Consider the following 16859-nt stretch of genomic DNA (forward strand, 5'->3'; position numbering starts at 1 on the left):
AAAGATTTGAAAAAAAATTATATTTAAAAAGAAAAAGAAAAGGAGTAGAAGTTTATTTGACGTTTTCCCCCAATAAGCATGTTCCATTTACCCCATAGAAGTTCTTAGAAGCATCATTATGATCTTTTGTACCAATTTTTCAAAAGTTGCAGTTGGTAAAGGTTTTGTGAATAAATTTCTTACAGAATTTATTTTCTAATAACATATATTACATCATTTTTTAAAAGATCACCAAATCGTGGAAAATATATATATTATTATGTATTTATGTTCCTTCGATAATATTTCCTTTTATTTAATTGAGCTACGACTACCACTTAAAATTTTATTTATGCTAAGTTGCTGTATTGTCTCTATCAGAGATCACATCTTCTCCAAATGAAACAGCGCGCATTCACGATTTGCCTCGTTAATTACCAAAAATTGTGAATGGATCATAAAAGTGGTAACAAAATGTCTATGTTCTGATAGTAGTAGTATCTCCAAATTAAATGATGGTAGAAAACTTTATGAAGCCCTTTTTGGTTGTGCATTGGATGAGGTAATGTGATATGTAGGTTAGGTAATTAGAAAATGCGGTGGTTTTTCTATTACTATAGTATCCTTTACATTGTAATTTTGGTCCCGCATTTTAAAGTTGAAGGTGAGAGAGCAAATACGTAACTTAAGGCATACGTATATGTCATTATGTGTATCCCATCCACCCAAAATCGTTGGCGACAAACCTTTGTTTTATTAATAATCCATCAGGCTTGTGTTTGAGTAAAGAAAAACTTTTGACACGTCCAATGAAAATCTTCTAGACGTCTTACTCAAAAACTCAACCTCTACCCTGTTATACATAGTACTAATTACCATGTTGTTATTCTGTTTTTCTCTACCCTTCACGCGCTCCGTATATAAAGAATAATCCTACACACAATTTCCCTTAAAACCTTTGAATATTTTGATTTAGGAGTATATATATAGAAGATGAAAGAGAAATGTTTGTCTTTGAGAAACGAGAGGACGATAATGAAGATGCTAATGAAGATGGCACCATCCAAATCCGTACTGATACGCTTCAATCTAGTCTTGTTGGCTTTCTCTTTTCTTCTCTATACTGCCATTTTTGTCCACCCTTCTTCATCAGTCTACTTCAGCAGCGCAGCTTCCTTTGTTGGATGCTCCTTTCGTGATTGCACTCCCAAGGTAAGGTGAGTTTACCTTTTGCTTTGATATATATATCGGGGTAAATGTTATGCTCAAAGTCATACTAATTATATATTTATATTGCTATTTGATCAGGTGGAGAGAGGATTGAAGATGCAAGAACTCGTTGAAGAGAACCAAATAAACAAGAGAGATATGCTAACCGCTAGTAACCAAACCAAGCTGGAGGCACCAAGCTTCATGGAGGAGATATTAACAAGAGGGTTAAGGAAAACAAAGATAGGGATGGTGAACATGGATGAATATGATCTTACTGATTGGAAACGTTATGGCGAAGCGGTTCACATATATTTTGAGCGTGTCTCTAAGCTGTTCAAATGGCAAGACTTATTCCCCGAGTGGATAGATGAAGAGGAAGAAACCGAGGTTCCCACATGTCCTGAGATACCAATGCCTGATTTCGAAAGCTTAGAGAAGTTGGATTTGATAGTAGTGAAACTGCCTTGTAATTACCCTGAAGAAGGGTGGCGAAGAGAGATTTTGAGATTGCAAGTGAACCTAGTAGCGGCTAACTTGGCAGCCAAGAAAGGGAAGACGGACTGGACATGGAAAAGCAAAGTCCTGTTTTGGAGCAAATGTCAACCGATGATTGAGATTTTCCGGTGTGATGATTTGGAGAAGAGGGAGTCAGATTGGTGGTTGTATCGGCCTGAGGTGGTTAGGTTACAACAGAAGCTTAGTTTGCCAATCGGATCTTGCAATCTTGCTCTTCCTTTGTGGGCATCACAAGGTAATCTTTATAATTTTAGCAAAAGTAACTATAAGTAAACCACGCAAAACTAAAGAGAACATTACGATGAACCGTATATATAAATAACCAAATTATGATGAAACCAAAGACTTTTTTGTTTTTGTCTTATTCTTAATATATTTAGACTATATATCATTAGCAAATTTTTCACTCGTTTGTTTTTGAATTTGGTTATAAAATAAATTTCCGAGTTAAACTAACCAAAACAGAAAATATAAGTCGAACTGAACTTGAAATCGAATTAACCGAGTTTTGTGGCGAAAGCGTAAAAATGATCTATAGTCGAAACTCGAAAGTGTGTCAGATGAGCTATGAAGTGAATAAGACATTGTAACATAAAAGTACTTGCTTCCGTGAAATTGATGTGAAAGGTACCAACTTTATTGTGTAATATAAAAGAACTCGATATGTTTCGTTACTTTGCTTATAAATGATTGGTGTGTGTTAATTAGATTTGTTAGTGGTTGTGTTTTAGGTATGTCTTTTAGCTAACCACCAAATATGAATTGTAACACAAGCTTACTTACATGTTTAATTTACGGAGATATTAGAATATGTTAATTAATTATCTTTTCAAAATAACACTATTCGTTTGGTGGATTGAGTTAGTTAGCTAAATGGCTTGTGGTTTAAGAAAACGAATGTCATCGAGCAAGGTTAGTGAAATAGTGATAGTTTATATGCTGTTATATTAGATTCAACTCGTTAATTTGTGTATTTGTTTGTTTATCAACTAAATATTACTTACTAGATACGATTGTAAATACGATACTTCATTTTTCCAGTAAAAAAAATGCTATTTTGCCCTTAAATCTTGAGTTTGATATAACAATTTATCTTTTGCTGAAAAAAAAAACAAATATATAACAATTTATCCATGCACAGTATGATAGTATTTACTTAATACATTTTAATTAAAAAAAATGAAAAGCAGGTGTGGACAAAGTGTATGACCTAACAAAGATAGAAGCAGAGACAAAACGACCGAAACGTGAAGCCTACGTAACCGTCCTCCACTCTTCCGAGTCTTATGTCTGTGGTGCCATAACTTTGGCTCAAAGCCTCCTTCAGACAAACACCAAACGCGATCTCATCCTTCTCCACGATGACTCCATCTCCACTACCAAACTTCGAGCTCTCGCGGCCGCGGGGTGGAAGCTTCGTCGAATCATCCGAATCAGAAACCCGCTCGCCGAGAAGGACTCGTACAATGAATATAACTACAGCAAGTTTCGACTGTGGCAGTTGACGGATTACGACAAAGTGGTCTTCATTGACGCTGACATCATCGTTCTACGTAACCTTGATCTTCTCTTCCATTTTCCTCAAATGTCAGCCACCGGGAATGATGTATGGATATTTAACTCCGGCGTCATGGTCATTGAGCCTTCTAATTGTACGTTTAGTACGATCATGAGCCAACGAAGCGACATCGTTTCATATAACGGCGGAGATCAAGGGTAAGTATTTTTTAATATTACAATTTTTTGAATTATAACTTTATATTAAAAAAAAAACATATATTAAAACCATATATATATTTTATATAAGTTGTGTTGTCACATATGTTTTCAGGTATCTAAACGAGATATTCGTGTGGTGGCACCGATTGCCTAGACGAGTAAACTTTCTAAAGAACTTCTGGTCGAACACAACCAACGAAAGAAACATCAAGAACAACCTCTTCGCCGCGGAGCCGCCTCAGCTCTACGCGGTCCACTACTTAGGTTGGAAACCATGGCTTTGCTATAGAGACTACGACTGCAACTACGACGTGGACGAGCAGTTGGTGTACGCCAGCGACGCGGCGCATGTTAGGTGGTGGAAAGTGCACGATGCCATGGACGAAGGTTTGCAAAAGTTTTGCAGGCTGACGAAGAAGAGGAGGACCGAGATCAATTGGGAGAGAAGGAAAGCAAGGCTTAGAGGTTCCACTGATTACCACTGGAAGATCAACGTTACTGATCCAAGACGACGCCGTTCTTATTTGATTGGTTAATTTTTTTCCTATTTAGAGACGATATCTAAGATACCATTATTTTCCAATTTGTCCCTTCTTTCTATTTCTGGGTAGACCACGTCTATGATATTACAATTCTTTGGAGCTAAATATTCATCTTTATTTTAAAACTCGTGTTTTTAGCTATATATATATTTTTTTTGTCTAACCCATATCATATTGACATATTCGATGGCTATTCTGGATTCAAAAGGTTAGGTCTATATGGGCTAGCTAATACTTAAACGGGCTTGATTTTGTCAGGAAGAGCCCGTTTACTATTAGGTGATGGATATTTTATTTGTACAGAGATCGATAATTCAAAATCAAATGTCAAGTTGCATAATCTCCACCAGTTAGAGTAATGACTGAATTTGTCAATTTGAAGCTAAAAGACTGAATACAGAAAAAAAAAATGATAATCAAACTTTTGATTCTATGAGCAGTAGTGGGAGTCATCAAGTAGATTTCCATACCCAATTTTTGATTCTCCTGAAGTCGGACAAAACTCCTCCCACCCTCTTCACAAAATAAAAAAGAACTGAAAGACACTCATTTTTTTAAGAAAATTGAAAAAAAAAAAAAAAATGGGAAATAGAATGTAGAACCATATATTCGAACTGATTAATATTTGAAAAGGAGTATGTGGAGTACATGTGCAAAATTATTTTTCATTACATTTCATATGTTTTGAGGAGAGAATATATTTAAGCACAATGGTTTTATTTCTTTGAAGAATGCTATTAATAATCCATCGTACGTAAAGAAGGTTTATGATGTAATGTGGAGATTTGAGGAGAAAATATATTTTGGAATTAAATGTGGTAAGTAATTAGTGATATACAAAATTTAATGTAACTGATTTATAGGCTTCTCATAACTTTATTTCTTGAAATCCAAACGTTTAAAATAAAAATTATCTTTACTAATTAGATTTAAAAATAATAATAAATGCCATGGTATTCTTTGTAAATGGATTCCAATTTCAAAATTTATTTGCTAAATGAATTTGAAAAATGTATATATTAATATTATATTAATATAACCAATGCAATAATGCATTGGAATTTTTCTAGTAGTCCTAAATATTGAAGTATCAAACAAATTAGTGTGTGTGTCTGCCTCTCAATGTTGTATTGCTTTTTGTGGACTTGACTTCAAAACTTATATATTAAAAAAAAAAAAGAATAGGCAGAAAATAATCAGATATTCATAGTGACGTCGTACACCTTGATCGATCTTGTTGGCTACCTCCGTCTCATTTTGTCTTAATCTTTTGTGTCATCCATCCACGATATGAATGTGAACTACGAACACAACTTGTGTGGTTACAATATATGAATTTAATTAAACAAAGATAGTATTCCCAATAATTCACTTCCTATCTCCCCGTAGACTTTACCAAGTCTCCTAAAAAATTAACAAAAAAATCTGTAACAATTTTCTAAAAATTTATAATATTTCAATTATTTATAAAATTATAAGTTTATAACAGTATACATTTGTCTTCGTCAACTTATTGTATTCTATTAGAGTGTCACTGTCACTTGCGAATTTGCTTGGAAATTTTCCTTCACAAAATTTGATTCTTTTTTTGTTTTGGGGTTAAATAAAAGTGACTTTGTACACTTCGTTTTAGTTGTTTACTCTCTCTCTCTCTCTCTCTCTCTCTCTCTCTCTCGGTGGAGCTCCATCCATCGACCTTCGTTTGCAATAATGGCAGTCACCGATTTTTTCGCCGGTGAAATAGCGACGGAGCTACTGAAACAGCTCGTTATGATATCAGCAAAAGCATGGAGATACAAAAACACCGCAAAACAACTCCTCGAATTAATCGAAACCATTCAACCGACGGTCAAGGAGATTCAGTACAGCGGCGTCGAGTTACCTCCTCACCGCCAGACTCAGATCCGTATGCTCTTCGAATCTTTGGAGAAAGGCAAGAAACTCACTGACAAAGTCCTAGGCTCTCACCGTTGGAATCTCTATAGACAGCTAACCCTAGCGAGGAAGATGGAGAAGCTCGAGAAGACTATTTCTAATTTCCTTAAAGCTGGGATTCACACGCATATCCTCGCTGACGTTCATCTTCTCCGGGTTAACTCCGATGTGCGGTTTGACCGCGTTGACAAGAGCCTCGAGAGGATGATTGAGCAAGTCGGTTCTATGAAGATAGGTGGAGGTGGGTTGATTAGAGATGCGATGAAGAGAGCTGAGGCTACTATGGAGATTGAGACCAATGATGATTCTGAGAAATTTGGGGTTGGTTTGGAGTTGGGGAAGAGGAAGGTTAAGAAGATGATGTTTGAAGCTCAAGGTGGGGTTTTTGGGATTAGTGGTATGGGGGGAGTTGGCAAAACCACTCTTGCCAAAGAGCTTGAACGGGATGATCAAGTCCGATGTAAGTATTGTTTTGATGATTGAGTTGACTAGTTTAGAGATTGTTTTTTTGTGGGATGGTGAATTTACACTGCTGCTTTTTACTTTAGGTCACTTCGAGAACAGGATTTTGTTTCTGACTGTTTCACAATCTCCAATGCTTGAGGAGCTCAGGACACATATATGGGGGTTTTTAACTGGTTGTGAAACTATTAATCCTGTTACAAACTTGAATTTTGAGTTTGAGGGTGGGGTTAGAATGCCGAAGCTAGTGATTCTTGATGATGTTTGGACCAGGGAGGCGCTGGAACACTTGACGCGTAAGATGCCTGGTTGCACTACACTTGTGGTCTCACGTTCCAAACTCACAGAGCCTAAATCCACTTATGATGTGGAAGTACTAAGTGAAGATGAAGCAATCTCTCTCTTCTGTCTCTGTGCATTCGGTCAGAAATCTGTCCCTTCTGGTTTCTGCAGCAATCTGGTTAAGCAGGTAGTTTCAATGGTTTCTTTCTTCTCCAACTGATACATGCAAAAAAGTATATCCAAGCTTTTCGATTCTCAGATTTTTTTTTCTCTGTTTGACACAGGTTGCTAATGAGTGTAAAGGTCTACCTTTGGCTCTCAAAGTTACAGGCGCTTCATTAAAAGACCGACCTGAAAAATATTGGGAGGGCGCATTGCAGAGGTTATCAAAAGGTGAACCTGCTGACGAAACTCACGAGACTAGATTGCTTCATCAAATGGAGGCTAGTCTAGAATATCTCGATCAGACAACCAAAGAGTGTTTCTTGGATCTTGGCGCATTCCCTGAAGATAGGAAGATTCCTCTTGATGTTCTCATCAACATGTGGATTGAACTACATGATATAGAGGAAGGAAATGCTTTTGCCATTCTTGTTGATTTGTCAGACAAGAATCTTCTTACTCTTGGGAAAGATCCACGGTAAGGGATCACATGACTTGTAGTAGTAGCTGTCACTTTTTATAAGATTTAAAAAGTTTTTTGAATAATATTATTACTGTATCTGAATTTGCAGGCTTGGCTCTTTGTACGCAAGCCACTATGATATATTTGTGACACAGCATGATGTTCTGCGAGACTTAGCCCTTCATCTATGCAACCGAGGGAAAGTAAACCGCAGACAGAGGTTGCTGATGCCAAAAAGAGAGTCAGTGCTTCCAAGAGAATGGGAAAGGAACAGTGATGAGCAATATGATGCCCAAATTGTCTCTATCCATACTGGTAAGAGTTTCTATTTTTTCTTTCTTACAGTCTTTTATATTACTCTGTTCTCTCATGTGATGATGACCCGGGATCGTAATACTGGATTGGACTTTTTTCATTTTGTTTTTGCAGGGGAGCTGAATGAAATGGATTGGTTTGACATGATGTTCCCCAAGGCAGAGATTCTAATTCTGATTTTCTCTTCAGACAAGTATGTCCTTCCTCCTTTTATCACTAAGATGAGCCGGCTTAGGGTCCTAGTGATAATAAACAACGGCATGTCCCCTGCGGTTCTCCATGACTTTTCACTATTTGCCAATTTGTCGAAGTTAAGGAGTCTCTGGCTCGAGAGGGTTCATGTCCCTGAACTCTCCAACACAACCATTCCCTTGAAAAATCTCCACAAGATGTCTCTGATTCTGTGCAAGATCAATAACAGTTTTGATCAAACCGGAGTTGACGTCTCTGATATCTTCCCAAACTTGGGGGATCTAACAATAGATCACTGTGATGATCTCGTGGCACTACCTTCAAGCATCTGCGGCCTAACCTCTCTTAACTCCTTAAGCATAACAAACTGTCCACGCCTCAGTGAGTTGCCCAAAAACCTCAGTAGGCTACGAGGTCTTGAGCTTCTAAGGCTATATGCATGCCCCGAGTTAAAAGCATTGCCTGAAGAAATCTGTGAGCTTAGTCGGCTTAAATACCTCGACATCTCACAATGTGTCAGCTTGAGTTGTCTTCCAGAGAAGATTGGGAAGCTAACGAGGCTTGAGAAGATCGACATGAGAGAATGTTGTTTCTCCGGTAGACCAAGCTCTGCTGTTTCACTGAAGTCTCTACGCCATGTAATATGCGATACAGACGTTGCATTTATGTGGGACGAAGTTAAGAGAGCCGTTCCAGGATTAAAGATTGAAGCTGCTGAGAAATGTTTCAGCCTAGATTGGCTCGATGAGTAGTAAGGATCGTAAACCCGTAAAGCTGTCGTCAGAGTCGGTTACGTTAATCAACTTGTATATAAACCGTAAACCAAATTACTTGTTAATTTGCCTCAATGTAATTAATTCCTGTAGTTTTTGTTGCTTAGACCAAAGATGATCTGGGCTTGTCGTGGGCTTTCAGAATCTAGTCGGACTTCTCTCTCTCACGGAATAAAATTAGTGCTTTAAGAACAAATGAAATTGTTATCTTCACTAATAAATTCCTTAAAAAGTAAAGATATCTCTCGGTGGTGGCAACTGGCAAGAGAGAGAGAGGAAGAAGATGGAAGAGAATTGCGAGGACTGCATGCAATGGGAAGAAGAACTCTACTGGACTCATTTCCAGACCCTTCATTTCTCTCAGCTCCTCCTTCCTGGTTTCCATCATTGTCTCGTATGTTTCTATTACTTTCTCTATCCTTCTTCAGTTCCTCCTTTGATTTTATTTTTGTTTTGATGTGTTCACTTTCCTTAGAGTTTTGTCTATTTGAATCCAGAGATTGCCCTGTTTTAGAAACATAAGAAGTATCAATTTCGTTTAATCTTGTTTTGCAACTAATTTGCAGGTCATACCTCAAAAGTTTTCAATACATTGCAAAAGAAAGCTACCTCAGATTGTGACTCTCAAAAGTCCAAGTGGCGCTATATACAATGTGAAAGTCGAGCAAGATGATGTTGAAAAGACACTGGCATTTCGTTGTGGGTGGGACAAGTTTGTGAAAGATCATTCGCTAAAGGGGAATGATCTATTGGTCTTCAAGTTCCATGGAGTGTCTGAGTTTGAAGTGTTGATTTTCGATGGACAGACCTTGTGTGAGAGACCCGCTTCTTATTTCGTCAGGAAATGTGGACATGCAGACAAGACCAAAGGTACTGATTTTACTGCTACCTCTTCGAGATCACCTGAGATACATTTTAACCCTGTTGATCTTGAAACTACACCAAACCAGCAACGTCTTATAACTCCTCCAGTAGTTGATAATGAGCTAGAAGACCTCATTGACATTGATGTTGAAATTGACACAATGCTAACTCCGCGTCTTGTAGTATCTCAGACCGGTTATGATCAAGAAGAACATTTTAACTCTGACATTGATACAGCATCAGCCCAGCTTCCTGTTATCTCTCCAACTAGTACCGGACGAGTCAGTAAAGAGAAGTATCCCCTTAGCGGTTTAAAGAAGATGCGAGGAGAAATAAGTAATGATAGTCTCGATCATAAACTTGGTATGAAAATCTTCTTACTTATTGATTACACATTGCACCAGTTTCTTGGTATTCATCTGATATGCCCTGTCCCTGGACCCTAGTCTCGATTTTGCATGCAACTGTTTAAATTAGAGTTTCAGGTTTTGAGAATGTTACTGTCATAACAACTTGGAGTAACTTAGTCCTGAGTCTTGGTTATTCTATGATTCTGGAGATTAGGTGTGGAGATTAAAAAGTTCTCTCAATTGGTACAAACAGTTTCTTGTTCTCGAACTTCACTAAATACTAGCTANAGGTACTGATTTTACTGCTACCTCTTCGAGATCACCTGAGATACATTTTAACCCTGGTGATGTTGAAACTTCACCAAACCAGCAACGTCTTATATCTCCTCCAGTAGTTGATATTAATGAGCTAGAAGACCTCATTGACATTGATGTTGAAATTGACACAATGCTAACTCCGCGTCTTGTAGTATCTCAGACCGGTTATGATCAAGAAGAACATTTTAACTCTGACATTGATACAGCATCTGCCCAGCTTCCTGTTATCTCTCCAACTAGTACCGGACGAGTCAGTAAAGAGAAGTATCCCTTTAGCGGTTTAAAGAAGATGCGAGGAGAAATAAGTAATGATAGTCTCGATCATAAACCTGGTATGAAAATCTTCTTACTTATTGATTACACATTGCACCAGTTTCTTGGTATTCATCTGATATGCCCTGTCCCTGGACCCTAGTCTCGATTTTGCATGCAACTGTTTAAATTAGAGTTTCAGGTTTTGAGAATGTTACTGTCATAACAACTTGGAGTAACTTAGTCCTGAGTCTTGGTTATTCTATGATTCTGGAGATTAGGTGTGGAGATTAAAAAGTTCTCTCAATTGGTACAAACAGTTTCTTGTTCTCGAACTTCACTAAATACTAGCTATATAGCCTTTGATCATATGTCTTTTAATCTCATATAGTTATCAGTTTCTATCTCATTTTATTACGCATCTAAAAATACTAATATATATCTTAAGACATCGAGATGATTTCAGCTGGTGGCAATAAAGCCTTATCTCTGGCTCAGAGAGTCGTTTTGCCGGATGGTTTCATGGTGGTCATGAAACGCTCTCATGTGTCGAAGTGTTTTCTGGTAAAGACTTCTCATCGCTTTGTGTATCATCTTTTGATTATTGGAAGAAGAAAAAAGTAATGTTTTCTATTGAAAAACAGACAATCCCATACAAATGGTGCCTGAAGAACAATCTTTTAGCACGCCAAGAAGTGGTGATGCAGGTGGATCAAAAGAAATGGGTCATGAAGTTTAACTTTTTCGGATCACGTGGTCGTGGTGGGATATCAACCGGGTGGAAGAAGTTTGTACAAGACAACAACTTGCGGGAGAGTGATGTCTGTGTGTTTGAGCCAACAAATTCTGAAACAAAACCGCTTCATCTCCATGTCTATATTTTTCGTGCTGCAGAAGCGGAAAGTAGCAACAATGGTTGACTCGATATGTAAAAAAAGTAAGCCAGGCAGGCAACAAATGTTTGTTTTTTCAACCGGTAGTGCAAGTAAGTAGAAGTAGCTAGCGTAGATGAAAACTTATATATAAAGGTTAATGTAAGAATTATGTGTAATGTAATCTATCATCTCTCACTATGCTTCCTCTAGTGTAGCCTCAATCATCTTCGTTTTCGGTTTTTTTTTGCATTGCCTTTTCTCTCGTGTTGGGCACTTGGGGCTAAACCAACTCTTTTTGTCTTTTGGTTCAGTCATGTTTTATGTTCATCATAACTCATATGTCATAACCAAGTGGTTTTGCTTTGGTTTGTAATATATAAAATCCGATATAATTAATGTTGTATCTTTTGCTATATTTACTATTTAGAGCCTAACAATTGCTGATTTTTATTCTACAAATAAAAGATTAGTATACCAGCAAAATAAAATATCCATAACGTCTCTCTCCAAAATAGAGCCGTTACAGAGTTTCCAATTAAAAACCCTAAATTGAGAGACTCCGATGCTATATAAAATCCCCAAATCTATCACCACCGTCTCAATCATCTAATCAGCGACGAAACTCATCTCTCCCGCTTTCTCTCGCGCTCTCTGCTCTAATCTTGAATTTACTTACGATTCCGTCTCTGCCATTGTTTGATTGAGATTCGTCTTTCTCTGATTGAGATCTTTTAATCCGTTTTTCGTATTATATCATCATCGTTATTGTGTTTTTGCTGTTTGTTTGGATTGTTTTTGTTTGTTATCTTTGTTGTGTGTGTTTTTGGTGATAATATGGATGCAGGTATGAGCACTCCTTCTTACTTAAAGGCGCAGACTCGTTGCCCTCTTCAAGAACACTTCCTTCCCAGGAAAAGTTCCAAGGAAAACGTAAGTTTATGCTTTTATTCTTTACTGTCGTTTCAATTTAGGGTTTTTGATTCTTCAGAACCGATGCAATTTACATGATTCCGTTCTACCATTACGAATTAGGGTTTCGATTTGGGGGTTTTTTATGATTATTCTTCAGAACCGATGTAATTTACTTGATCCCGTTCTGTTATTACGAATTAGGGTTTCGATTTGGGGGGGTTTTATGATTCTGTTCTGCTGATTTCGATTTGTGAAGATTGTGATATTGATTGAATTGTACTGATTTGATTATGTTATCTTCCACCAGCTGGACAGGTTCATACCCAACAGATCAGCTATGGATTTCGATTATGCACACTACGCCCTTATGGAAGGTAGAAAAGGTAAGGATCAATCAGCAGCGGTTAGTTCACCATCCAAGGAGGCCTACAGGAAGCAGTTAGCTGAGACCATGAACCTCAACCACACTCGGATCCTCGCCTTCAGAAACAAACCTCAAGCTCCTGTAGATCTTCTTCCCACCCATCACTCTGCTTCTCTTCACCAGCAGCCTAAATCTGTAAAGCCTCGCAGATACATTCCTCAGGTATGTTATGTTTTTGATTATTGAGTTTGAATGAAAAGAACCCAGTTACTTGTTGCTTTGGATTGGAGTTTGTATTGATCTGACTGTTGTTATTCTCTATGTTGTAATTATAGACTTCTGAGAGAACCTTGGATGCACCTGACATTGTGGATGATTTCTACCTCAACTTGCTTGATTGGGGAAGTGCAAATGTCTTGGCCATAGCCTTGGACCACACTGTCTACTTATGGGATGCTTCCACTGGTTCTACATCCGAGCTTGTCACCATCGATGAAGAGAAGGGACCTGTTACAAGTATCAACTGGGCGCCTGATGGTCGTCATGTTGCTATTGGACTCAACAACTCTGAAGTCCAGCTCTGGGATTCTGCTTCTAACCGCCAAGTAATTACTCAAATCCCTTACTCTTCTGTTTAGATATCAATAACCTGGTTTTCATGTTTTAACCCTTGACCTAATGTGTTTATCATATTTCTGCAGCTGAGAACATTGAATGGTTGCCACCAATCAAGAGTAGGATCATTGGCATGGAACAATCACATCCTGACTACTGGAGGAATGGACGGGCAGATTGTCAACAACGATGTACGGATCAGATCACATATTGTGGAAACTTACAGAGGTCACACTCAAGAGGTTTGTGGTCTGAAGTGGTCAGGATCTGGACAGCAGCTAGCGAGTGGTGGCAACGACAATGTGGTGCACATATGGGATCGTTCTGTCGCCTCCTCAAACTCAACCACACAATGGCTGCACAGGCTTGAGGAACATACATCTGCTGTGAAAGCTCTTGCGTGGTGCCCTTTCCAAGCGAATTTGCTTGCTACTGGTGGTGGTGGAGGAGACAGGACCATCAAGTTCTGGAACAGTCACACCGGAGCTTGCCTGAATTCAGTAGACACTGGTTCCCAAGTTTGTTCGTTGTTATGGAGCAAGAATGAAAGAGAGTTGCTTAGTTCACATGGGTTTACGCAGAATCAGCTTACACTCTGGAAGTACCCATCCATGGTGAAAATGGCTGAGCTCACCGGTCATACATCAAGAGTCCTATATATGGCTCAGGTAAATATAAATCAAATCTTCTTTATCTTTAGCTGCCAAGTAGCTTTGTGTTGTGAGGTCTTTGGCCCTAAAAGTTGTGTTGTTTGTTGTATTTTTTTACAGAGTCCGGATGGTTGTACCGTGGCTTCAGCAGCAGGTGACGAAACTCTGAGATTTTGGAATGTTTTTGGAGTACCAGAGACCACCAAAAAAGCTGCTCCAAAAACTGCTTTGGAGCCATTTTCTCATGTGAATCGTATTCGTTGAAATTGTGAAGATTAACAACGAAAAGGAAACCCATCGACAGTTGTTAATACAGAAGCCAAAAAAATCATCTTTTTTTTTTTTTTTTTTCCGGATTCATTCTTCATGAACTGTATTGAGAAGAAAGGAGTAGTTTGTACAATTTTTTATATTTGTGAATTGTTGAGTCAAACTTAATTGCTTTGCAGAATGCTGAATAGAAAGATTTTATTTTACATGTGTCAGATGATACAAGAACTATGCACACATTATATGGTTAGAAAGCTTCATCAATCTTGAAACCTCATTAATTTTTATCAGACTACTATGCACACTTTTATATGGTAAGGAGTTTTGTAGAGTTTTTGATCAATCTCATGATATTATTTTGGATTTAGTATACTAGTAAAGTAGGCAGTTTTGAAAATGAATTATGTACTTTTAACTTTTAAAAGTTATTAATAATATGAATAACTGGTACTTTTGAGGTTAACTAGGGAAAAAAAAACAAATATTCAAAATGGACAAACACATCTAAACAAAGATTCTCATCCCACGGAGAAGTTGTAAGCTCTGTCCGGTTTAAAGGTTCAAAGGCTCCCCTAGGATGGTAACAATTCCAAAACCAATTTGAACTCATTTTTTCGCCAAAACAATTTCCTCTTCCAATTAGTTTTAAATTAGAAGCCCTTATTTATTTATTTTTTTTTTCTTTTTTTTTTTTGACAGCTATCGTAACTCAACTTTACCTCAACTATGTTTATGTTCTATAATCTTGTATTTTCCAAGATGGAATATCATCTTTACCCACATCAATTAAAAGAAAAACAAAACAAGTCACCACCTTACGTCTATAGCAAGTATCAAGCTTCATAAAGGCCAAACTTAACCGGAGACCCTATCCCATTGATCCATTCCCCTTGTAAGAATGGTCCCACCGTATATTTCATCGCTTCTTCCTTTTTAATAACCCTAAAACCAGGCCACTTAACCCTAGAAGCGGTTGCTCCGCTTGGACCGTCGTTCTTGTATTCCGCGTAAAATAATGTATCGACAGCATAATCCGTCTCTTGCCATCTCAACCAACCAACAGGATCGATCACATCCTCGATTGTTGATTCCATCACGACGGTTCGAGAATGTTTTTTCCACGGCCGGCCAAGGTAGCTCTTGAACTGTGCCTTTGCGGGTTTCAGATCTTCGTTTGGAGCTATTGTACAATTGTGAATCACAAAGCCTGTCGTCTGAAACTTATCCACTCGTCCTTGAGCCGTCACCGTGTTCTTCTGACCTGGTGAACCTTTTCTGATAAAGATGTCACAGTTCTGGAATATGGCGGCCGCATCACCAAAGATGAAGTCGACTGTTCCGACAATAACACAACTTTTGTAATATTGGCGGTGCGTGTACGCGTGTAATGTGTCTTGGTAACCTTCAAATCGACAGTTTAGGAAAACCGAACGGTCGGATTGGACACGTATTGCGACCGCTTGGTGTCCCTCTGGCCCAGCCGTGTTCCTAAACCCCATGGATTGTGCCATGAATCCTTCTCCTTGTGCCACTATAAAGTAAACCAAGCACAAATAAGGTTATTGCACCTCTCAGTTGTCTCTTTGAAATATTCTAAGCAAAATTAGGGTTATACCAAATGTTGCTGTGAGGAACGTTTGAATTTTCTTAGCGTGGCTTTTGTTTCCCGTCACGATCGTCTTCTGTGATCCATCACCGATCATTGTAACATTAGCTTTCTTCTTGTCAACAATCACAGATTCATCATAAACTCCATGTTTGACATAGATAATATACCTACAAAAAGATATGAAGCATAAAGCCTAGGCCTAGCTGGAAGCCTTGTTTATAAAATATGAAGCATTATTATGAGACGGTTAAGTACCTTCCTTGGTACTTAGCAGGCATGGCTTTAAGTGCATCGTTAATGGTTGTGAACTTTCCGCTGCCATCTTTAGCAACTGTAGCATTAGGTTTCAAAGCTTTCACATCAACAGCTTTTAACATTCGTCTCTCCTTCTTGCTTAACCAAGACGTAGTATGATCTGTTTGTACAGCTAAAGATCTTGATTCAAGAAGATGTCGCGTTTTAACCTTTGGAACCGAGGTAAGGTATCCGTCTAAAGATTTTATCATCGCGAGTGAATTGCTTGTCAAAACTTGAGAAGAATTGAAATTCTTACGTATCTCGGTTTTGAGTTTCCCTTCTTCAAATCCATCGACACATGACTCTTGATAAGACATGACTGCGCTTAGCCAACTGTCCAAATAGGGAGCTACTTTCGCAAAGTTATTAACCTCAGTGTCGTTGATTCTTTTCGCAGAGGTGCCAAGTTCTTCCTTAGCTTCATCCACAAGCAACTTGCACTGCGCTATAGCGTCTTTGTCGTCTTTGTTCTCTGTTTTCAGGCTCAAAACCTTTTTGAATACTCTGTCTAGATCTTCATTGACAGCTACAATCGCAGATTCTAAAAGTCTCCTAGGATCAGATAAAGGAGTATCTTTCTTTGTCCCATTTTTAAGAGTTTTCTCGCAAACTGGTTTGTAAAGAGTTGAATGGCAAAGAGTTTGGATAATTTTATCGACTTGGCCAGGTTTCACAGTTTGTGCAGCGGATGATGGAGGTTTCTGGCTAGGGCTCTCGCTTTTCTTGGGGGTATCCTTGGTTTTGTTGTTTGTAGTTTTCGCTTGTTCATGAGTTTTGTTTCCATATGTAACATAAGCAAAAGCACCTCCAATAATGGCAGCAACAACAACAAGCGCAGAGACGAATCCCAAGATGATTCTCTTCCTGAATTTACGTTTTCTCTCTGCATTTACGCGTTCTTGAATCTTGTCGAAGTCTTGAAAAGCCATTT

The 16859-nt window shown here is 38.2% G+C and overlaps 5 protein-coding genes across 10 annotated transcripts; 4 read left to right on the top strand and 1 right to left on the bottom strand.

The window, feature by feature from the left end:
• On the top strand, positions 973–4093 carry LOC104721487 (UDP-glucuronate:xylan alpha-glucuronosyltransferase 2-like). Of its 2 annotated transcripts, none has more exons than XM_010439474.2 (4): positions 973–1191; positions 1288–1942; positions 2898–3423; positions 3539–4093. In XM_010439474.2, exons 1-4 carry the CDS (start codon positions 973–975, stop codon positions 3960–3962), a joined length of 1824 nt encoding a protein of 607 aa, XP_010437776.1. In that variant the 3' UTR covers positions 3963–4093. The 2 variants fall into 2 exon arrangements, with proteins under 2 accessions (XP_010437776.1, XP_010437777.1); XM_010439475.2 differs by having other exon boundaries at positions 1077–1196.
• On the top strand, positions 5597–8644 carry LOC104721489 (probable disease resistance protein At4g33300). The gene is made up of 5 exons (XM_010439480.2): positions 5597–6363; positions 6452–6834; positions 6932–7287; positions 7382–7587; positions 7702–8644. Exons 1-5 carry the CDS (start codon positions 5679–5681, stop codon positions 8529–8531), a joined length of 2460 nt encoding a protein of 819 aa, XP_010437782.1. The 5' UTR covers positions 5597–5678; the 3' UTR covers positions 8532–8644.
• Positions 8756–11450, top strand: LOC104721488 (B3 domain-containing protein REM16). 5 transcript variants are annotated; one of them, XM_010439479.2, is made up of 5 exons: positions 8756–8946; positions 9119–9422; positions 9600–9779; positions 10785–10900; positions 10981–11450. In XM_010439479.2, the coding sequence occupies exons 1-5, from the start codon at positions 8836–8838 to the stop codon at positions 11254–11256; spliced, it is 987 nt and encodes a 328-aa protein (XP_010437781.1). In that variant the 5' UTR covers positions 8756–8835; the 3' UTR covers positions 11257–11450. The 5 variants fall into 5 exon arrangements, with proteins under 5 accessions (XP_010437781.1, XP_019088303.1, XP_010437778.1 ...); XM_019232758.1 differs by having other exon boundaries at positions 9654–9779; XM_010439476.2 differs by lacking the exon at positions 9600–9779 and adding an exon at positions 10057–10416.
• LOC104721490 (cell division cycle 20.2, cofactor of APC complex-like) lies at positions 11731–14230 on the top strand. Its single transcript, XM_010439481.2, has 5 exons — positions 11731–12141; positions 12431–12709; positions 12823–13092; positions 13189–13770; positions 13873–14230. Exons 1-5 carry the CDS (start codon positions 12046–12048, stop codon positions 14014–14016), a joined length of 1371 nt encoding a protein of 456 aa, XP_010437783.1. The 5' UTR covers positions 11731–12045; the 3' UTR covers positions 14017–14230.
• Positions 14856–16857, bottom strand: LOC104721491 (putative pectinesterase/pectinesterase inhibitor 45). Its single transcript, XM_010439482.1, has 3 exons — positions 15887–16857; positions 15638–15798; positions 14856–15553 (listed from the first exon to the last, which is right to left on the bottom strand). Exons 1-3 carry the CDS (start codon positions 16855–16857, stop codon positions 14856–14858), a joined length of 1830 nt encoding a protein of 609 aa, XP_010437784.1.

The sequence above is a fragment of the Camelina sativa genome, chromosome 11, assembly GCF_000633955.1.
Source record: "Camelina sativa cultivar DH55 chromosome 11, Cs, whole genome shotgun sequence".
NCBI lineage: Eukaryota > Viridiplantae > Streptophyta > Magnoliopsida > Brassicales > Brassicaceae > Camelina > Camelina sativa.